General features: G+C 46.6%; 1 protein-coding gene across 3 annotated transcripts in view; it reads left to right on the top strand.

The window, feature by feature from the left end:
- The window catches only part of PPIL2 (peptidylprolyl isomerase like 2), a 75,152-nt gene extending 52,697 nt beyond the window's left edge, over nt 1–22,455 (top strand). The window contains exons 15-20 of one of the 3 annotated variants that reach the window (XM_072880638.1): nt 4,653–4,770; nt 7,424–7,480; nt 17,600–17,672; nt 17,833–17,895; nt 18,367–18,506; nt 20,783–22,455. In XM_072880638.1, the coding sequence (XP_072736739.1) occupies nt 4,653–4,770; nt 7,424–7,480; nt 17,600–17,672; nt 17,833–17,895; nt 18,367–18,506; nt 20,783–20,876 (545 nt within the window). In that variant the 3' untranslated portion in view covers nt 20,877–22,455. Of the gene's footprint in view, nt 1–4,652; nt 4,771–7,423; nt 7,481–7,683; nt 8,149–8,213; nt 8,533–17,599; nt 17,673–17,832; nt 17,896–18,366; nt 18,507–20,782 lie in introns of those variants that run through there. The other 2 variants (XM_072880639.1, XM_072880640.1) reach the window with 2 other exon arrangements.
- Nucleotides 22,456–23,033: the final 578 nt, after the last annotated feature.

The following is a 23,033-nucleotide window of genomic DNA, read 5'->3' on the forward strand; positions in this document are numbered from 1 at the left end:
TGACAAGAAGAAAATGACAGAAAGTAAGCCATCATTTTTGATGTGAAGAAGTGAAGCAGAGCCCTCCCACTTCTTTACCACTGCTTAGCAATTTTTATGCCAGAAAAAGGAAGGATTTATTTAAAATCACAACTGTCATGAATGATGATTCCCAGCCCACACCTGGCTTTTGGAATGCTACATTTCTGAAGCTTTAGGTGCATCTCTCAGCTCTTTGCAAGAAAGTTGTACAACTTAACACAGTTTTACCCAAAAAAATTACTTTCTGAAAAAATGCCTTTAGAAGGGAGAAAGACTACCGAAGAGGAAGCTGTTTTAGTTCGAAAGACAATCTGAAAACGTGGCGCTTTTTCTGTATGGTTGCTGATGTGTGATTGCTTCAGATGTCAGTTTAGATCTATTCACCTTTTCACTATCAGCACAAGATGCAGATACGAAACTCAGTAACTAACCGTGCTTCAGTTACAAGCTCAATATATCTTGCCACTCTGGACAGCCATGGAAATGATGAATACAGTCTAAATTTTTGTATGAGCTGTGTGGTTTGTTTGGTTTCATCTCTGTGTGAGAATTAGGTAAACACCTCTTTAATTTAAGAGAATTTTTCTCTTTTATTAAAAATGTGGGGAAGTGGCTCCCAGCTGCCTCCAGCTTTGAATCTTGGGTATCTGGGTAGGCATGTGATTTTTATTTTACAGAATTGTGCAAAACCCGCTTCTGGCTCCTGAAGGCTTTGACGTTGTACAGGTTAAACGCTGTCAGAAGGCCAGTGTATTCCCGTGGCCGATCCCGAGTTCGTTTCCAGCTTTGTGCCAGCAGGACACCCCGGTGTGCAGGGTTGTAAGTACTGCTCCGTTGCGCACTCCCAGCACCAGTCCAGCCCCTGGCAGTCCCTGCCTGGGGCCGTGGCTGCTGCCATGTGAACTCCTCTGATTTCGAGCACAGAAGCCCCCAGAATTTTTTTCCAGCACTTTTGTACTAGGATCTCAGAAACATTTGCAAGTCCAGTAGGCACACAGCTCCACCTTGACAGAAGATAATCTTACCAGGGAGTAAGCTGAGAGGAAGGTGAGGTGACGGGCAGCACTGCCCGCTGTGAATCTAACACCCGCAGCCAGTTCTTGTTTTCCATGACCTTTGCTTGTAGGCTGGTACGTCAGCGCTGGGGTGAGCTTTTTGCATCATCGTGACTCCATATATAGTCAGCAGTGATCTGTGTGCTCTCAGAGGAAGATTTGGGGCATGTAAGGAGGAGCCTCCTCGCTTTATGGCATATACCGTGAGCGTAACATGGGAGGGCTAGAGCCAGACGGTGTGACGGTCCCTCTGTCTGTCCGCATCCATTCTGCTTTCAGAAAATGCAGAAGGTGGCACAGCCACACCTCCCAGCCGTGTTGAGAATAAATGCAGTAAAATCTGCTAGATACTTCTGAATGCCTCATAATTATTCGTGGTAGGTTTGGAGCCTGTGACTTGTTTTCCCAAGTTTACATTGAGCTCTACCGTAGAGAGTAAAATGTAAGAATCCGAAATCCCTGTTCCAGACCCCCTGGCTGAGCATTAGGCACTGTGCTGCCATGGCAGTAGACTAATGAGGGATCTGTACTTAATCTTCAGAGAGAAAGTGATTCTGGGTTTCAGTAATTAAAAAAATATATACATTTAACTCGCCATCTTCTGGCTTGCTCTGTCTGGTCCTGCTTCAAGCAGATACTTGAAGCCTGGAACAATTCCAGAGGTTAGTAGGAGTTTGACAAACATCACATTCAGGCTATTTTTAATTTAAGGAGAATACTTTTGGGTTTTTCCTTTTAAAAAAAAAAAAAAGTATTCTCTTTAAATTAAAAATTTGGGTTTTTTCTTTAAACAAAACAACAAAAACCCCAACCCGTCGCTGTACTGCTGTCTGAGTGCCTTTGCAGCGTCTCCACCGCCCCTTGCCAGCCTGTGCTGCCAGGCTCCGCAGACCCTTCGGCTGTGCCCTTCGGAGGACGCCTGGCCTTCCAGGCGAATGCTGCACAGGCCCTTCTCTGCTCTTGCTGCAGCTCCCGGGCAGACAGACAGACAGACAGAATGAGCCTTGGAGACAGCTGTACGGCAGACAGAGAGGGAAGCAGGGACTGGGGCTCGTGCTGTAACTACCCACTAAAATATTAGCCCTTATTTCCAGAGAGCTGGAATGAACCAAAGTTAGCCTTCATACATACGAGATTAATCCTGACCTGCAGTGCATGATCCGAAATGAAATCATACAAAAATAAATATTCCAAAACCTGAAGATCGTGGCTCATTGCTCCTGTCTGCAAGCTCTTGGGTCTGGTTGCTTGTGCCAGAAAGAGAGAGTCTCTCTGTCATTCACCATTTTTCTCTTTCCTTCCGAATTATTTTTCTGACTAGCGAAGGCTGCAGGGTTGGTTCCCCTCTCTTTCAGCAGCTTGCCAGCGCTGTGATTCCAGCATCAGCTGGAAGCGTATGAAGGGTGTAACGGACTCAAGGGTCTGGCCGCTCGCTGCTGTGTGCCGTCTCAACGGGCTGTGCTCGTGTTTGCCTATCACCGGAAAATTTCGGGCAGCAAATGCTCCTCTGGGTTAGGACTCATAGCAAGTGCATCTGCTTTACAAATAATTAGGAGTTCCTTCAAGAGATTCTTTGAAGCAAAATTATGTATTTCTCTAAGGGCAGTCCAGGTGAAGTTTGTGACTCGGGCGCCGGGCCTGAGGCAACGGCACGGCAGCGGCGTGGTGGTGCGGGCAGGGAGCCCGTCCCCGATGCTGCCCCGCCGGGCCGGACGGAAGCGGAAAGGTGAGAACTGCGAAAGGCAAAGAGGGAAAGAGAAATAGCGCGCAGAGCATCGCGCCGTTGGTGGGCAGCGGGTCTGCAGGCGTCGCGGGTGTGTTCCGGGTGTCGGGCAGCACCTCTCGGCGTGGAGCCTCGCTGTCTTCTGAGCGTAACTTGTCTACGTACCGATCTAGACGAGCTTTGTTTTTCTGAACGAGGTAGGCGCTGCACAAGTAACCTCTCTTAGCACACAAGAGAGATAGGAACACACAAGGAGATTCGTTAGCAAAGAAAATTACTGGCTTCTGGGAAGACATTTTCTAATAGGTTGAACACTTTGGATTTGGCTAGGATAGCTGGGTCTTGGATTCATCTTCAAGACAGGAGGGCTGGCCGCAGCTGTACCGTGTCCCTTTCACCCGCTACTGGAAGAGGTTGGCATATGGGATCAAGCCGATGTAATTTAGCTGATCTTACAGTACTCAGTAGCCAAAGATTGCTGAAGTAATCACTCCGCCTCTCCTCCTGATTACAGAAAATCCCTACAGGGTTTGTCCCCTTTTGCTGCCTCTTGTCAAATTGCAGAGCAGGCAACACTCAACTCTATTAATAGGTCTTTTGAACATGATTAATTGGGTTTTTAAGTGGGTCAGTTTCTTCCAAAATTTCTTGCTTACTTAGTTCCCCTTGCAGCTGCCCACGTGTGATGCTTTGTTTTCGTGGTATCGTCTGAAACTCTCTTCTCATTTGGTGCGCTCCTGTGATTTCCTGCGTAAGGCTTTCAGTAGACCTGTTCTGTTCCTCAGTTTTATGTGCTGCTGGCCTGTGCAGTTGTATCATCAAAGTGCTTTTCCGTATTACATGTGCCAATAGCCGCTGAGCGCTGCAGATCCTTTACTGACCTCCTGCTTTGCAAGCGATACCGTTACTCCGGAGGGTTCTGGAGCCAGTTCTGCAGATGGACCAGTCCTGCTGCCTGTTCGGATAGTTTTGTTTGTTTTATTTTTAATACTATCCTAAGGTGAAATATTTTTTCATGGTTTGTCAAACAAGATTATGGATTTGACTGTAAAACTATGACTCATCTCAGCCTTCATTTTTCTTATTAAGAATGATCCTGGAGGAAAGTGCAAATGAAAATGTCAGATCTGTCATAAATAATGTAAAAATGACAGCAAGGAGGAGAGGGCTCCCAGACCCTCTTCTATCCACAGACACGAAAAAGAAAGCCGTTTTGGAGGGCTGGATCTGCGGCTTGTGCAAAGTTTTATCATCCTTTTGACTTCATTGCATTTAAGTGTTTACATCATCCAGGTATCTAGTCCAAATATCTGATTTTTGCCTTTTACTTTGGAGGAATATATATCGTCATTCTTCTTGTTTAGCCAGGAATTAAGCATTTGAGCTTATTCTTAGTTGATTCTGTGAATGTATTTCATCTCCCTGATATTTTATTTCCAGAAGCAATGCTATATCCAGAGTGCAATTAAACTAGTAATTCTTTGCTCTGTGTTTTGTCAGGTAGCCACTTTTAAAGATTTAATGTCTCAAAAAATAAAAATTATGGTGGACCAGCAGTAAAAAATTAAATCCTTGCCAGTTCTTCAGCACACAATATAAAATGCTGTTGATCAACAGCCTGGTGTGTTGCGGTTGATAGTGTGGGGGCACGGAATTGTGTTGCCAGTCGCAAACATCTGATTGCCAGGGCATGCTCAAGTACCAGCCTAGAGACAGGGACGAGGTAAGAATGTATTACACGTGCAGTGATCAGAAGTGCCGGAAACCTTGAATTTAACGTCAGTGCCTCTTATAAAATGTAGTGGGAACCTAATGAAAACAATCGTTTCTTCTGTCATCTTTTCTATTTTAAGGAGGAGAATCTTACTGGGGAAAACCTTTCAAAGATGAATTTAAGCCCAATCTGTCCCACACGGGACGTGGTGTTCTTAGCATGGCCAATTCGGGACCCAACACAAACAAATCGCAGTTGTAAGTAGTCACTTGCTTTTTGTGTTTTATTGTTTCCCTCTAGACATTGTGTCTTACTCTGTTAAGAAAACAAATGACATTTTACGAGCTACTCTTTAAAATTCAGTCCAGTGAGGTATTCTGTCGAGTGCTGCGTATTGAAATCAGGGTAGCTACAGCTGCTGTTACCCGATGTCAGAGCAAAGTGAAGCACGGCAAGAAGACCCGTAGGTTTATTATATGATCATTACTTTGTCTTTTCTGTTTCTATGATTTGAAGTTTTTGTTCATTTTTGTCAGTGTCCCCCCATTGTTATCCCCGTGAGATCACTACACCTCTCCGCTCTGTTTCAATGTAGCCCCTTATTGAACTTTTTGAAAGGGCTTAATGAAATGAAGCATGTACTCTGTGGAAATGTTGCTGCTTTTTACTCACCTGATTTTAAATAAATGAGAACAGCTCTGCACTGCTGAAATGTGTAGAACCCAGACGTGGCAGAGTGCAGAGTCTGGGATTGAGAATGACTTGTTTTTCAATGTACAAAAGCAGAATGAGGACTAAAATGAGGAAAAAAAGAAGGAAGAAGCAGGAAGAACAAATGAAATTTAAAGATATCGAAGTGGTAATAACCTTCTTTATGCGTAACATTAATACGGGCGTTTGCCTGCAGTCTTTTGAAAATGTTGTGTCACCGTGAGCCCGCTGTTTATTAGTTGCTCTGTAAGTACTGCAGTAGAGAAAAGGCGTACTTCTGTTGGGAGCCCCGGGACGGAGAGCGAGTGCCTGCGCACGTGCTGCCTGTTGGGACTGGGGAGGGAGGCAGGGAGGGGGTTCTTGGTGTTGGTCTTCGTGATGCGAAGTGTTATTATGGCTTGTAAACTATGCCGTGGTGTGGTTAGCTTTAATTAAACACAAGTGCTCGTCGCAGGGCCTTTAAAAGGCTTCCTCGCGTACTGAAGGCTGAGCACATGCTGGGCAGTTTGCAGGATCGAGTTGCTGTAGAGCTTATTTTGGATTTGAATGTTATTGCCAGCACTCGGGTGCTAAATTAGGGGACAGTAGAAGTTGGGGTTTTTTGTTTGGTTTTTTTGTTGGTGGTTTTTTTTTTTAAGGGATTCTAGAAACAGAAGTTATAGACAGTTCATGGGTGATGTACCACATTCAGTCACGTCATCTGCTGCTGTAAATGTGGTTGTATGTTTCCCTAAAATTTGCAAATGAAATATGAAATTCCTTTGTATGTGAAGTCCTTGAGAGGCTCCACTGCCCACATTTATAAAGCTGCCTGGGCAGTGTTCAGACACTTCTGGCAACTGTTGTGACCCTAGGAACTGGGCACATAGCTCTCCCATAGGTGACAGGCACCGCGGTGCAGAGTGAGCTGGTACCCTGTGTCAGGCGATGCTCGAATAACGCTCAGGGCTTCTCCTCCAGGATCATCCTGGCTTATGTTAATTCCATGGTCCTTAATTTTATTTTGATTGCGGTGATGGATGAGAAGCTTTCTCTATATTTGCTGCTGCTCAGATATTTTTTTATTACAATGCTACATAACTGACCACTTGATAATCTTAAGTATTGGAGATCTGGCAATAAACTGGCGCAAAGAACGCATGCACAAGGCTAAGTTGTAATGTTTGCCTGTGTAGGAGTTTGCACTCTGCACAGCATCTCAAAGCTTTCCTAGGGCAAGCTACGTCTTTATAGATTGTCTGACAGATTGCAGCCCCTCCTATTTGCAATCATATAACTTCCTGAGGCAGTTGCTTATATGGAAAAGTGCTTTTGGAATGCTTATGTATTTTTAGCTGTCTCTAATGTAGTGTAACAGATGGAGACAGGGAGGAGAGCCAGCACTGCGTGTCCAGCCAAGATGGGCCATCATGGTCTGCAGACCACAGTGTGGAAACCTCTGTCTCATACTCTCATAGTCCAAGTCTTCCAAAGAAGCATTAAGCTTAACAGAAAAGTTTTAGTAGTAAAGCTTGCTTTGGATTTGGTATTTTAGTTCCCATGTTTATGTTTAAAAATACAATCCTGAAAATTAAAAGTCCAATTAATTAAAAATCCAAGTTTCACAGGTTTTCATTACTTTTGACACTTTGAAGTATTCTTCTGCCGTGTTTGTATCCGAAGCACAAATTTGCTCTGTCCAGAGGAGAAATGGATCACCGACAGGGCAGTTTAATGGAACAGAAATGCAAAAAGTAAATATCCTAAAAGACAGACGTTTACGCTGGCAGAGGGCTGTTGTGTTATGTAGCTGTATTTGCTGGCTACAAGCTCGCAGTCGTGCACAAGAAGTGTCCTTCTCAAGCAGGATGCACGTCTCCCTGTCCTGCATGGGCTTCCCAGGGCCTGCCTGGCCAAGGAGGCAGATGCTCACATTAATTTTGGACTTCGTGCAAGCCACCGTGCTTGGAGTACTGCTTAGGGATGTTAGTAAGGTATAAAAATGAGAAGTCAAAACTCCAGAAATCCAAGACAAAACCCACAAAACAGAGGAGTTAAACATGTCTGGCCAGCGGGCCTCCCAGAGAGGAGCCAGAGAGGGAGAGGGGCTTGTCTTCTCTCAGAGAGCTGTTGCATGCCCTCTCTGTTTTTAAGCATCGCTGGCTGTAGTTGAGTGTCAATGAGATAATGTGCTAACTGTTACATCTTTATTCCTTCCAGCTTCATCACATTCCGCTCTTGTGCTTATCTGGATAAGAAGCATACAGTTTTTGGAAGGTAAGTGAAGAGTATTACAAGCAGCAGCATAGCAGACATGCTCTCCTGTGTCTGAAGCCTGAAGAGAATCTAGTGACTCTTGCAATTGAACTGGAGCAAAATCTGAGCTCACAATCCAGTTCTCCTGGTCCTGAGTAGGTGGCCAACATTGCATCAGTGCCAGTCATCAGACTCTGCCTTTTTTTCTCCTTCCGTCACTGTAGGTTGCCTTACTTTCCTTCTGTGGGTGGCCCTCCAGGGAGTCATGAACAAAGTAATCATCGTCCTGTAACCAGCCGTGTTAATATTTGTGCATGCTAATTGCTGGGACACAGAGATTACCGCTTCAACACTGCTTTCATCCTCTTACGAGCTGTCAGCCAGGAAATTAGTCATGACAGGGCTGCTCTTCATCATGGCATAGAACGTAGAGCTTCTGCATAGGTTAGGTCTTTTGGCCTCTTTTATTCTTTTTTATTCTATTCTTCTTTTCTTTTATTCCTGACAATTATCATCTTTATAAAATCTGTATGTTTGTGTGCATGTGTGTGTGTACATACATACATGTTTATGTATATATATCAAAAGATATTACCAATGCCAAGACAGCAGGGGAACTTCATTCTTTATAAAGAAGTCTGTTCCAAAAGTCTTTTCCAGTCAAGTCCTCGCATGATAAAGATCAAGGTATTTATTACAGAAGATACTACAAAATCTTTATGTTACGGTTTGTTCTTTGCTTTCTCTGCTGCAGGTACATGATATTTACCAGGTCATGCATAGCTGTTCAAACAAACGCCTCAGTGCAAATGGCAGGAACAGGAATTTTACTAGCCTGCTTCATTGGTAGTTCCTGAGGATTTTACAATCTTTTTAAAATGAAGATTTGTTTTTTATTCTTTTCATAGTTTTAGCCGTTTGAAGGGCGGCAGTTGAAAAGAAATGCATGTGCTGTTTACTTTGATTGGATGTCATACAATTGTGCTGTACAATGAAAGTGATATATTTAATCCATCTTCTCTCCCTGTGAGTTCTTGAGGCGGAAACTGGCTTCATTTTAAACAATTATTTTAGTGCTGTTAGTTCCAATACTGCTTCTGCAATAATTGCACCCTTTGAAATATATTTCTTCTTCCTTTCTCAGGTCTGTCCTAGAAAAATTTCCCTTGTCATTTGGTGAAAGCAGATAAATAAAGCAAATTCTAATACTGAAAGCTGAGAGCAGATATATTCTTGTAGGAGTTACATTACCCATATCTTAAGACTATTTCACTCAAGCTACAATTTGAGTCCTCCTTGCAAAAATCCTCTTAAATCCCATACAGTGATGCTGTTAACCTGAGCTTGCCACCTCATCCAATAGTATTTGGGTTAGGACAGCTCAGCTGAAAATGTGACGGTTCTTCAGTTCTGGATGCAGCCGGGCTTCAGCGAGCATCCTGTGTAGTCCTCCGGCGCCTTTGCTGTGTTTCCCCAGCGTGCTCCAGTTTTACCATAATTCACCAGAAAAGAATTTGGAGTAGCTGAGCTCACTGCGGTGCCGGGAGCGTGCTCCCAGAAGCCTTCGCACCATGCATAACATCTCAAGTATCTCATGAGTGAAATAGCTCAAATGATGTTTCACCCTGTACGTTGCCCTTTAGAGAGGAATTACTTCAGCCCAGTAACGCTGGCTAAGTGTATAGCAGAGATTTATGCAGCGGCAGTTTTAGGAAAGACTGTCTTAATCTTTGAATTGTCCTTGCTGCTACAGAAGTCGGAACTTGATTGCCAGAGTAAAGAAGTGATGCTGCTTTCTGAGCACTGCAAATATTCTTAGCTGAAATACAGAGGAACAACTTTATTAAAAATGTTGGTTTAGAATCGTGTTTGGCTCCCTGCATGAAAGCTGAGTGACATGTTCATCTGAACACAGAGCAGGTGAATTTTACTCTGGACTTTCTTGCATGTAAATGAAGATTAAGTCGAAGAATGTAAGAAACGAAGGTGCTGGAATAGGTGCATGCCAGTCACTGTGTATTTGTCTACAAATTGAATACTTGAATAATTGAGTTTACCTACAAATTTAACATAAAAGGCTGATGTGGGCAGCTTTTAAGATCTGTATTCTGTCATCAAAATCCTTCAGCTGTTTTTACCTGCATTTGTTTTTAGAAGCCATAAAAGCCAAAAGATTCCAGAGATTGTACCTCTAGTGAAACTCCAGCTTCAGTCTGCTATTTTAGATCCTGGTGTTTCCAGGATTTGCTGACTGTATCTGATCTTAGACTGTGTAGTACAATAATATCTGGGAAGCATATCTAAGAATAATATCTAGCTTTAAGAACAGAATGAACCCATGAAATAAGAATTCTTTGTTTCCATGAATGTTAAACTGGATTGTCTTAATTGGATGCTTACTGGCCTGTTGTGACTTTCATATAGATTTGAGGATTACTTATTTCAGTTAATATAAAAACCTGAATACGTTGATCTCAGCTGTGCCCTCAGCTATTTCTATGCGGCTCTGGTTCATGCTAGTGAGTGTCACATATGTATCTTTGAGAGCAGAATTTGACCTGTTTGTAATTTGTGTAGAACTTTTCAGCAGGCTTTCCATACTTTGGGAAACAAAAAAGAGCGAAAGGGCGCCCGTTCCCCACCCCTTTATTCTTTTTTGGTCCTGTGTGGGATGGAACATTGAAAAGTTCCTTCTCTGGAGAGCTGCATCTTATTCATGTCCCCACTGGTTTGAAACACGGTTTTTACATAGCAGCAGCTATTCAGAGTTGGCTGTTTGGCTGTTAAGTGTGTTTGGCAAACACGCCAGCTGCAGGCAGCGGGGCTGCGAAGAGGTGGCACGTGTCTGGCGTGGTGCGCTGGGATTTTCAAGTCTCGGGAGAAGGCTGCGGCTGGAGGACAGGGAGGGCATCTTGTCGTGGTTGTGCTGCCCACCGCGGCAATAATGAGGACGGATGGTGCTGAAAATAAAGGAGATAATTTGGCATGGATGGGGAGCAAAAACAAAGGCAGAGAGTGAGAGAAGAATGCCTTCCCTTGGAGGCGTGTTGCAGGCTGTACAGATTTCCTGCTCCAGCAGAGCTGCCTAGATTAAATTAGTAATTACCATTTCTAGTAATTACCATTTCTCCTGACTTAGAGAATGCTGTAATTAACGTGAAAACTAACTGGTGGCTTTTGTTGGCTTCTAGCTGGCTGGTAAGAGGTTTAATTTAGAAACTGAAATAATGTAAACCAACCAACACGCACTTGCTCTGCACGGCGTGGATGGGAAGCATTTGCAGGTGGCTGCTGCCCAGGACAGGTCCTGCCTGCTGCTCTTGCGGGTGGGTGCGAGGGGCTCGCCCTTCTCCGCGCTGCCGCTGGGAGTTCAGCTGTGGCGTGAGCTGCATGAGCTGCGGGGACGTTGCGGCCAAAACACCGGTACAGGCTCGCGTTCCTGTCTGGCGCGCTTCATGAAATTCAGATGCCAGCACATCCCATCCGTATTGTTATTATATTTGCTATTAATCCAGTGGCTCACAGCTCCTGTGGGTCAGGGACCTGGAACATTTGCCCTTTAGAAGCAGAAATAGAAACGTAATCTCTGTCCCAGAGAGCTGTGTAAGTAGAAAAGAGACCGCATATAGATACAGGGAAGTCACAGGAGTGACCCCGTTCAGCCTACCTTCCACCGACAGTTTGCACTTGCTTCAGAACCGAGGAAGAAGAAAGCCCCAGGAAGAATGAAACGGCTTTGTGGATGTTTTTGGGGAGCCTGTTCCAAAGCTGAAGGGACACATGAAAAAGTGCATGTTTAAAATAATAGTGGAAGGTGATCGAGCCATGCTGATCAGCCGAATGGGAGAAATGCTCTCTGTGAGCTTTGGGTGAGATTTAGGACAAGCTTGGTGGGCTTGAAAGTGAGGGCAGGTTGCAGGGATGTGATGTGATAGAAAGAAAGGCAATAGAGGGAGCAGAGAGAAAAGTGTTGTGGTCAGAGCGGCAAGGCTGGAAATGCTCTGTGCAGCAGTTCTGTGCGTTTATTAGAGTATCCCTTGTGCTCGTCAAGAACTGAGAAAAGGATGTGGCAACTGAGGCAGGAGATGAGTATATGGAGGTCAGTTTTCCCCTTTGTACGTGGCTGCACGTAGCTGCTTACACAGATCTTCGAACTGTCCTTGAGGTTTCTGCCACTCGTGCTTCCATTCTCTTGTTCCCGGAAATACTGAACAAGGTGGTTTGGGAAACCTCAGACTTGGTCAAATTGGAGGCATCGTTCAGTAGCCGACGTGCACTCAGCTTAGTCTTCTCTTCCCTCTTCCCCTTGCCAGATGCTTTTGGGGAAGACGGTTTCCTTTCGGTGGATAAGCATCTCTCGGTATTAAATATGCCTTAGCCCGTTTAATGCTTTCTACTGCAATTCCGTAGAATGGGGAAATGAAAGCAACTCTTGTCCTCTAAAGTGATTAGCTACATAAAACCACTACAAGGCATTATTCAGCTACCCGGGTACGGTTAAATAATGCACAGTGTCTGCTTCCACTTGTAACATTCCCTGTAGGGTTTGAATCCGTGAACCCCAATGACTTCTAAGCCGGGAAACTCCTGTTCCTGTTGCTCTTCTGCTTTAGTACGTCTGGAGAACGGAGACGTGGTGTGACAGCAGCGGAAGAGCTGATTTTGTTACTGAATCTGTGTAGGGAGCCTGACCTAATCTTGCGCTGCAGAGTCTGCTCCCCCGGCACCAGGGCAGGAGCAAGGTGGGAGAACAAACCCGGCCTCGCTGCGGAAGCCGTGGCCGCGGCGTCGGGGCTGCGCCAGGGCTGCTGTCGCTTCCAGAACCGTTGTGTGATCCCTGAAGAGGAACCTGTGCCACAGCTGAGAAGTCCTTACGCGCCAGGTTCATCTGTTGAGTCTAGGTTCAAAATGCTTTTTTCCAAGTTGTTTTGTTTTTTCAGCGCCCTTCGTTACTGTGTCTCGCCTGCTAGATTAAGCCCTTTTGAGAGAGTGGGATGTTTCGACTGTATCCTTGTTGCAGTTCGAATTGCTCGCTCCATTTCAGATTGGGTGTATACATAGAAAACATTTTGTCCTGAGTGTATGTGTTTGTGCCTGTATATATTGTTCTCTCTGTGTGTGTATATAAATATATGTACTCCTTTTTATAAAAATAACCTTGAGGGCAGAATGTGTTTACAAAACAACAATGTTTCTTTCTGGTTTCTGTTTCTAGTTTAAAGCTTTTTTTTTTTTTTTAAATCCAGACATTGTTCTTGTATCGTCTTCTGACCAGGAAACTCTATCGTCTTGGACCGCTGCCATCCCCCGCAATGCATAAGGCTTAATTCCTATAATTCTTCTAAACAAAAATATGAGAAATAGGAAGTCCATGTGTGAATGCCTGTGAGACTGCTAGGGAGCTGCCGTTTTCTTCGGGAGCAGCACCAACTGATGTAGCAGGGCGACTTTCATTGGCATATTGCAGATGGGTAGAGCTTGCTCCAGATGCTTCACTGGCACTGCGTGCAAAGACACTGGCGGTGGTTATGAAGCAAGGTTGCTGGCTTGTGTAAAGGAGCCTTAACAGGAAGTAAGATTTTAAATAACATCTCTAAATTTGAAATGCAAAGATTTCCAGTGCTTACTTAGCTCAGTTTTCAAGAAGACAGAATTGCACGAGTAAGGGCACATTTTTGTTTTCATTACTATGCTAACGGAAAAAAAACCTAAATGCACCTACCTTGTCATCCGTGCTTAAATGTAATGCAACATTTATCAGGCTCCTCTAAAAATACAACAAGCTGTCTCAGGGATGCTGAGCTAAATATATAGTTGAGATCATCATTTCTCTGTTCAACGTCTCCTGGAAGTACACAGCAAACCCTCGGTCTCACTGGGTGTTCTAATAGAAATGCTGTCTTGAAGGTGTCATCCTTTTCCCTGCAGGATGTCAGCTGAACATCTGTTTACACCTCACTTGGTCAATTTAGGACAAAGCCTGCGTGGCACCTTATAAAAGGAATGGAGCCAGAAACAGTGGAAAAGGTTAAACTTGTTTCTGCCCGTCTCCCTTCCCTTCTCTGCTGTGCTCCCAGCTCGGCACCGGCGACGCCGAATGAGAGGCTGACGCGGTGTGAGCGGGCACACTTAGCACACGCAGAGGGTGTAAAGGGATATCAGTCTGAACTCCTGGAGTCTGCATTTTGTTTTGATGAAAATGATGTACAGAGTTGCCTATGCTGAGACTCAGGTTTATTCATAGAACAGGTTTTCTCTCTCTTCGTTCAAAGCTAGTGGATGTTAGAATAATATGAAGCAGTGGCTCTCTCTTTAGAGGGTTTTTTTTAATGCTTTAATGTACTGATCTGATGGGCTTTTCTACATTTAACTTGTATGGGCTTTTTTCTTGGCAAGATGTCTGTGAGCTGCTGCTCTTACGCCCAGAATATGCGTTGTGGGACAGGCAAAGAATCCCCAAAACTACTCCAGCGTATTGGTTTCCTCCTCCTGTGAGGAGCGATTGCTGTAACGGATGCCAGTGCATGGGCTTGGGCACATGACGTCTCGTCAAACTGATTTTAGTGCTGCAATCTAACATCATGAGATTTGACAATGACACCGTGTAACGTTTCGAGAGCCTGCATGTATGTCATCTCTCTGCTTAGACAAATCAGAGGAAAGTTTGCAAAATCCTTTACGGTTTGAGACTTTAAGTTGAAATATTCCTTTTTTTTTTTTGCATCCGGGCATGAGTGCCCCGATTAATGTGTAGTTCAGTTGTTACTGGATAGGTGACGTTTGCAATCAGATCTTGTCCTTTTTGGATTTTAATTTTTACTGCTGAAACACCAGCCTCAGCTGGGCCCGATCCTCGGCAAGGCTTCCAAGGGCGCCCTGAACAAAAGTGACGAGTAAATTATTTCCAGTTCCTCTGGTCAGAGCTCTCTTCTCTGAGCTGGTGCTTTGTGTTCAAATTCATTTTTATTTTTTATTGGTATTATGGCAGTGTCTAAAGACATAAACCTATATTGAGAGCTCACTGTGCTGACACTGTAATGTGCATAGAGATGCTCTCTGTGCAAAATGTTAGAGAACGCAGGGGTGTAAAAGAAAACAATTTTCCATTTTAGAGACAAGAAGCTAGGAAGAAAAGAGATTACATGGTCTGCAGGCATAACAACTTTGTCTTCTTCCCCCTTAGCCCTTTATAATCATGTCAAAATAGACTGTTGAGGTCATGTACTGATGACCTGTGAATGCCATGTCATCACGGCCTTTTAAAATGTACAAGTGACAAAGTGTTCCCCATAACGTTCAATTAGCACAGGAACGAGGATTGGTGAGTACCACCACAACGCACTAGGGCTGATCCTGTGGGAGGTCTAGCCATGGGCTAAGGGATTACTCAGTTGGGATTGCCAGCGCATAGCTGATCTGGCTATTTCAAATTATCAGAACCTAATTAAATGAAAACATACGAGCAGATAATGAGTGGAGATGTTGGCTAGAAAATCCTCCAATATTAAATCAGAAGTCTCCTTTAGGGGCAATTAAAATACAGTGAATATATCTTAGGCTCTGTGTTAATCATCAGCATTGTAAGTGAATCTGATATTGGCCTGGAGGAGGATTTTAAAATTGAGTTTTTGTAACGAACTTTCCAAAGTTCATGCAGGGTCTCCAAGCCCTGTGCCGCTTCCCCCAGTGTGCTACCTCCAGTTGCAAATGAATGAGGCTCTTCTAGCCTGCATACATGTTTTTTAATTGCTCCTAAAAGCCACAACCTGATTACAGAATATCGACAGGCCCTCGGGGAGCAAAGGGGAGAAGTTTGGCGCAGTGCAGCAGCAACGACACGTTAGCACGGACGGCTCCGCTCCAGGCGGGGGCTGGCCAGCCTCCTCTCAACTTGCCTAGTTCTGTTTTCTGGGATGGGGTCCGTCTCCGGGTCGCGTCGTGCCCGTCCCAGCCCGGGGGCGGCCGGAGCGGCGGTGGTGCTGCCCTAAGCGCGGGGGTGTGGAAGGAGAAGGACCCGCTTGCCTTACACCACGGTGGTCAGCCTGCTTCACGTGGTTAACGGGGCTCTCGCGAGGAGCGTGTGGGGTGTGTAAATAGGGTGGAGTGGAGCGGTGGGAGAAGGTGTACTTCTCCGCTGGGTCAGCTGAGACCATCGGGTGGTAGCCGGGGGCCTCTCCGGGTGCTGGCCGGCAGACCGTCGTGCGGGACCGGAGAGGGCTGCCCGCTGTGAAACACCCGCACGAGTGCGAGACGGTAGTAAACTCACAGATACCTGTGAATGTGATGTGTCTTTTGGTTGAGGTATTGCTCATTTCTCTGGCGTGAAAGCAGTTAGCCGATAAAACACTCTACGTATTCCACCAGTTTGATTTTTTTTTTTTCCACCGGTTTCATTTATTTTGATTTTCCTCCCTTTCATCTGCCCAGCCCTTGGCAGCCTACCTGTGCTGGTACCGGCGCCCCAGGAATCCCAGCAATCGGGCTTCAGAACTGTTGCCCACGAAGGCTGGAGGATTGCCGGCTCTCGGATTGCCCCGTCCCGCGGGCAGCCCTGGGCTCCTCGACGGCCGGCTCCTGCCCTCAAACTCCTCTGGCTCCAGGAGCAGCGTTTTTGAGAATTATGGCTGCTTCTCATTGTCCCACAGCCATTAATACGGGTTGTATTTTTGGTTCCTGGCCATGTGGCTTGGCTCTGTTAAAACAGATGTTGTCCAGCTACAGCCTGCTTTTCTAAGGGGTCTGGATCGCTCGGCATCAACGGCCTGTCTTCGTCTTTATTTACTGCTCTTCTAAGTATAGCTGTTTTCAAATTTAATTGTGGATGATGATGATGTGCATAAAAGTGTTAAATACCCTGGGACCAAGCTCTGGTCCCAGCAGGACCCCTCTGGAAACGTACTGACTCAGTGGTTCCTATTTAAAATTAGATTTTGACACCTGTCAGCCAATTTTTTATTTAATGTGTGCTGTGTTCACTTCATATCGTTCTGGTTTCTCAATCAAAATATCAGCCGCCTTCCAGAAGTCTGTTCCACGGACACTGTTATCCCTCTGAACCACATCTGTCGTCTCAAAGTAGAAGGTTGTTTGACAGACTCTGTTTTCCACAAAACCTTGTTGATTGCCGTTACTTATTTCCTTTCTTTCTTAATCATGTCCTGTCTCCGCTATTCCATTATTTTGCTGGGATAGATGCCAGGGCGACAGGCTTATAATTATCTGGGTCGCCTCATTTATCCTTTCTAAATATCCTCTTCTGGAACTTTCCCATTGTTCCACGCTTTTTTTGAAAATGAACATACAGCAGTCCAGAAAGTCTTCAGCCTTTCTTAAACATTTTGAAGCAAGTATTTGGATATGTTGACTTGAAAAATGAGAGACCGGGGATCTAACGTCCTCGCGAATAACAACTGCGATGAAAAGTGTCCCGGCGTTATCTCGTGGCTGTGACGCGGTGCTCTGCTGCTTTCCCAGAGCCCTGGCGAGCTCTCGGTCGTGGTGTGCTTGTGGAGCAGTCCTGCGCTTTCTGCATTACTGGCGGTGTTAGGGACGACCCTGGCACTGCTCGCCCGTGGTGCTGTAGTTACGGTTCCCTTTCTTCCTAATATCACTCTTCAGTCTGATATACAATTTAAAAAAAAGAAAAAGGTAAAAACTCAGAAGTTAATGAAAACATTTGCTTTCTTGACCAGGTCTGTTGGGTTGTTTTTCAAGGCTCGTGGGAGTAACAAAGGAGCTCCAAATTTATGGATGTAGCATTAGCAAGTGAACCCATTTTGGAATAGGTTTGTGTCTTTTTGCGCAGACGGCTGTCCACAGTCGCTCGTTCTCCATCTGGCTGGTTTGTGTGGCTACTGGGTTTTTGAACAAATGGCTTTGCTTTGCCTCTGAGTGTTTGATTTTTCATGTTCTGTTTAGTTTTAAATTCAAATCCCAGATTTGAAAAAAAATTCTTACCTTCTGCACTGAATGACATTACCTTAGGTCTTCCGAATACAGTTGCTGATTCCCCTTCCCCCAAACACGATGGTTAAAAAATCTGCTAGAGTAATGGGCATAAATTAGATATATTAGAGGTAAGGGTGCAGGGATATTTTGAGTGTGTTGTGACAGCTGGAAGTCGTGTCCTTCCTCTTTTAGGGTGGTTGGTGGCTTTGAGACTCTGACTGCTATGGAGAACGTGGAAAGTGACCCCAAAACAGACCGTCCCAAGGTACGTGCGAGGCACCGGGGGCTGCGCGGGAGGGAGCCAGCGCGTGTGGCCTGGCGTGGCACTGCCGTTCACCCGCGCTGCTGCTCTCAAAACGGAACCGGGGGGAGATGGCACAACTTGATCAGCAGATTGAATTGCTGCTCTTCTCCCCTGCTCCCAGGAGGAAATACGAATTCAGACAACGACCGTTTTTGTTGATCCGTACGAAGAGGCCGATGCCCAGGTGAGGATGGTTGGTTTTTTTGAAAGGCCAAAGCTCCTCTTTGGAGAACTTTGTAACTTAACGCCTTTTCTTTGAACGTGGGCAGCCCCTGGCCTGTATGGTTGCAAGCTAAGATTAAACAGCTGCCATTCAGCGTTGCCTTGTGTGCCAGGATCACCGCCGCTCTTTCAGCGGAGAGGTCTTGTAACTGAGTCTGGCACAGCTCCCAGTCCATCACGCTTCCGACGGTTTCCTTTCCAAATGCCCACGGTAGCTATGGGCAGCTGCAGGTGAGAAGAGAGGAGTCTTCTTGTAATGGCTGCGACAGCCTGTTTGTAGTGGCCCTTGAGGTCTGTCTCCTAAAGCCTGCCCTGTAATCATAGCAGTGCTGATTGCTGTTTTAGAATGCTTTAAAGCTTCAGAGAATTGTAGACATTTTCTCCTTACTCTGGACTAGGTCTTGCAACAGATTGCGCTCTCTGCTTCCCACAGGTTGCTGCAGAAAGGGAGAAAGTCCAGCTAGAAGAAGAAGCGGCCAAAACAAAAGCTGAGGTGGTCCCACCAAAGAAAGAGGTCCAGACTCCTAAAACTTACCGGCAGGGGATTGGAAAATACATTAACATGGCTGCAGCGTGAGTTCCCTGCCCGTCTGGTCTTTGTGGAGTGTTTCAGTTGCCTGTCCTGCTGGACGCTGACCCCGTCCAGTGCCATTGCTCAGATGTTTGGTTTGTGCCAGCAGGCTTTGCAAGGACCTAACACGGGGTCCTAACAGTCACGCGGTCCTAACAGTCAAAGAGTTCCCTCTACTTCTGTTGTTTTCCAAGATTACAAGTTAACTGAGCTTTTCTTTTAGCACTTGAACAGGACCAAGTCGGTCTTTAACAGCGTGTGCTGACTTTCAGAACTGTAGATACATTTCCACAACTCAGAAGTCCTTGAGGAACTGTAGTGTGTCACTTCCTACACCAGCTTTTATTTTCTTCCTCTTCTGCAGCTATTTGTGAAGGTCACGGTCCCACAGATGTTTCTCTTCTAGCAGCTTCTCCCCTGCACAAAGTAGTTGCCTTAAACCCGTATCGGTCTGCGGATCTGGTTCCCTGTTCAGCCGCACAAACAGTTGTCCCCGCACAACTGAAATGGCCGGAAAGGGGAGCAGGTTCCCAGGCTTGCCGTGGGAGCACAGGGCACCTGGCAAGTAGCTGCAGGGTGCCTGGCTGGTTGTACAGGCTCGTCCTAAAGCGTCCTCCCCCAGACACCCTTTGTGCACCCGTTGGGACTGGCAGCATCGCTTGCTTTCCTAAGGACGGTACAGAATCCCACCCGAGTGGCAGCTTTGCATGAGTTTTGGATAAATTAAAATAAATGCCTTCCACTTGATTTTTTGCCGACTTCTCTAAAAGCATTTGCAAAAATGCTGTTGTCTGTCTCTCTGCTGCATAAAGGCGTGTATTTATGCATACACAGATCTGGACAGCTATTTAATCAGCTTGTCTGTGCCTGCAGGACTTACAGGCATTTGCATAGCTGTGAGAACAAAAATATGTTAGCCCATGTAGGTCAGTTTGGTGTGTCAGTTAAATGTTTCGGTTACAAAATATTGCTTGTCCCTTAAAATATTATGTTCAGCTTAAAATTGCTGCCATTCTGCACTGTATTTACAGAGGAAACCCAGGCAGAGTTTGCAGCTCTGTGGAGAGGGCCACGTAGTACAGAAAGGGCTTTTCTGTCCTAGTCCTTCACTCGTTGCAGCCTGCCTTGAAACCGTTTGGTCCGTAGCAGCCCTTTGGCAGTTCTGGGTTCTCGGTTCTCCCTGTCGGCCACCGATACCTGACAGTAAAGCCGCAGTACACGAGCTGGCTGCGTAGCGTTTCCACGGGGTTGCAAACTCAGCTCGAGGGAGGCTGAGAATCGCAGCGGCGACTGCAACAGGCCGTGCTCGAGAAACAGGAAGGGATCTGAAAGACTTGCCCAGCTGCTTTACGCCTAATTCCCCATAAATCCTTCTGCTGCCACTGGCGAGGCCGCACCTCGAATGCTGTGTTCAGTGTTGGGCCCCTCACTCCACGAGAGACATGGAGGGGCTGGAGCGTGTCCAGAGAAGGGCAACGGAGCTGGGGAAGGGTCTGGAGCACAAGGCTGATGGGACCTGGGGTTGTTCAGCCTGGAGAGAAGGAGGCTGAGGGGAGACCTCATCGCTCTCTACAACTGCCTGAAAGGAGGTGGTAGCGAGGTGGGGTCGGTTTCTTCTCCCAGGTAACAAGTGATAGGACGAGAGGAAATGGCCTCAAGTTGCGCCAGGGGAGGTTTAGATTGGACATTAGGAAAAACGTCTTCACCAAAAGGGTTGCCCAGGCTGGACCAGGTTGGACCAGGCTGCCCAGGGAAGTGGTTGAGTTGCCATCCCTGGGGGTATTTAAAAGCCGTGTGGATGTGGTGCTTAGGGATATGGTGTAGTGGTGGGCTTGGCAGTGCTGGGTTAACGGTTGGACTTGATGGTCTTAAAGGTCTTTTCCAACCTAAACGACTCTACAATTCTATAAATGCAGGTGAGAAGGCGGGGAGAGAACTTGTGGCTCATGTTTTCATTGTGACTGTGCTAAAAAAGTAGAGCTGTTAAATCTTCAGCTCTGGCCGGGAGAGCTTGTTGGGTTTTGAACACATTTCTGGAAGCGTTCAAAGCCTGGCCTTAACTGTCCCCACAGACTGACACGCTCTCCCTCTTTTTGGGTGTGCCAAAGGGCCCTGTCCCCCCGCCCCGCGGTCCCCGTGCTGTTTCTCGTACTCCTCTCTAGCTGGTCGGGGTGGGCTGGCTCCAGCGTCGTCGTTGCTGGGAGAGGAAAGGCATCCCGCTGCCCTGCTCCGCCGAACGGTCAATGGTCCCTGAGAGTTGTTTTTGTTTTGGCTCCAGGAAGCGCGGCATGGAAGATGACGGGCCCTCAACCAGCACAGCTGCGAAGAAAGAGAAGAAGAGCACAGGCTTCGGGGACTTCAGCTCCTGGTAGCAGCGCGGGGAGCCCAGCACTGCAGCAGCACAGCAAAAAAGAAAAGGCGGCCGCCCACGTGTCCCCGAAGAGCCCGAAGGACAGTCCGTCCTGGGGAGGGAAGGCACCAGCCGGCCCTTCCGCTGGGGAAGAGAACTGTCGCTTTGTTAAGGCTGGTTAATGTGGCTTTGTTTTCTAGAGAGCTGCGTTCCCCCCACCGCACCTTCCTCGAAGGCCCTGTTGTTGTTGTTCTGCTAAGCGGGGAGCAGGCAGCCCGGCCCCGCTGGGGATCAGCCGGAGCCTTTCTCTGCGTGGCTGGCAGCAGACCAGGCAGAGCCCAGCCGTGCAGGACGCTACTTCAGTCGACAGCCACGTTGGTGAAAGAGCTCCTTTTACAGGTAATCGTTTCCAGACGAGCCGAGTCTGCCAAATGAAGGAAGGAATGAACGTGCTGGGGAAGCGGCTGTGCTGCTGCAGTGCTTTGCGGAGGGGAGGAGAGGGCTCCAGCCTGTCCTGCCCTTCCCTCCCTCCCAGCCGCCTTTTGCTGCAGCAAGGACCAGTTCTGTCTCTCGCTCTTTGCGGAGCAAAGCTGCTGCCAGTCTCCGTAGGGCCTCGCGCGCTCCCAGATGAGCGCTCTCTGTACCCATTTAAGTCTCCGACAGCCTGGGAAGCAGCGGATCTGGATGGGGAGCCTGGGCGAGCGATGCCACTTGTTCCTCCCAGTGCCTGGCCTTCCCTGAGCTGCTGGGCAGCCAGAGGGGCCGGGATCAAACCCGCCCTCGGGCCCCAGAAACTACAGCCTGGAGCAACTGGGCGGGAATAGAAACTTTTTTTTTTTCCTTTTTTTTTTTTTCACCATCCCTAAAGCCTGCTCCTTGCAGGGGAACACACACCGCAGTCTGCCCCGACATCAGTCTTCCCATCATGAGGGAAAACCATATAATACAGCTGACAGGCGTCTTGGATATTTCCGTTGCATACCCACAAATTATTAGGAAGCTTAATAAAGGCCTTATGGGGTAAAGATATATCAGCCTGTGAAGTTTTAATGTTTTAATTCAAAAACATATGTGTGTTACCATCACTTAGACATAGCAGGCTAGATCCTGAACGTTACTTTTCAGTTCATCTTGGGCGTTTTCAGACGACAGAAATACGCTCCCTACCTCTCTGTGTGGCTGAGGAGACAGTTTTGTAATCAGCTTTGTAACAATACATTTATATTGGTGGTTTCATGTTTTAAGAGAAGATTCCATTTATATGAAGTCGCTGTAAAAACTTTTGGTAAAATGTTTTGCATTAAATGCTTTTATTTTCTTTCGAGTGCTTGCCTTTGACTGTTCGGCTGTCATTTCCAAGACCATGGCATGGCAAAGCTGATTGTCGTACAAGGAAATGATTCATTCCTACTTTTTAAGATGCTCAGAAGGAACTCTGGGATCTTTGCGGATATGATTACATCTTTGTTAAATCATAGGAAGTTCAAACTAGACTGAAAGAATAATAGGGGGTTTTTGTTTTGCAACATTTTGCAGTGTGTCAGTCTGAAATAACACGTGTTTGATTCCTGGAACGGGGGATACGATGGTACTTTCCTCAAGCTGAGTTTCTTGTGTCTTATTGAAACCTCTTGCTTCTCCCGGGCTGGCCTTCTCCTGATGAATTGCTATTGATCCCTTCTGCCTAACTCCTGCTTCAGCACGTTTTTGAGTTGTCAGGTTCACAGTATTGCTGGAGCTGGAATAGGCAGTTAAATGAAACCCCTAAGAGTAAAATGCTGGTTTGTACTAGAGTAAAATGGAGATTGTTATGAAAGGAAGGAGCTTTTGATTACAAGGAAGGCAACAGAGGTGTGGCAAGGACTCCTGTTTCAGCAAGAGTCCTTGTTGCGGTTTGACCTAAGGGACAGCTTCCTTTCGCAGCAGAGGCTGCAGAGGTGACTGCCCGCCTTCCCCTTCTGCTCCCACTTCTTGGCAGCGCTCGCTGCGGCCCACGCAGGAGCACTGCCACGCGAAGGGCAGACGGGACTGCTGCCCTCCCAAGCGCTGCCTTTGCGCTGCCCGTTCCATTACCGTTTCCCACCGTAACATCAGACACAAAGAGCAATTTCCTGGCTTCTAGGAAGGGCCGGGCGCAACCCCTTTAGTTTTGCTCGAAGCAGGGGTGAAGCTCTCCAGC

This window comes from Ciconia boyciana, chromosome 15 (assembly GCF_034638445.1).
Source record: "Ciconia boyciana chromosome 15, ASM3463844v1, whole genome shotgun sequence".
Classification (NCBI taxonomy): domain Eukaryota; kingdom Metazoa; phylum Chordata; class Aves; order Ciconiiformes; family Ciconiidae; genus Ciconia; species Ciconia boyciana.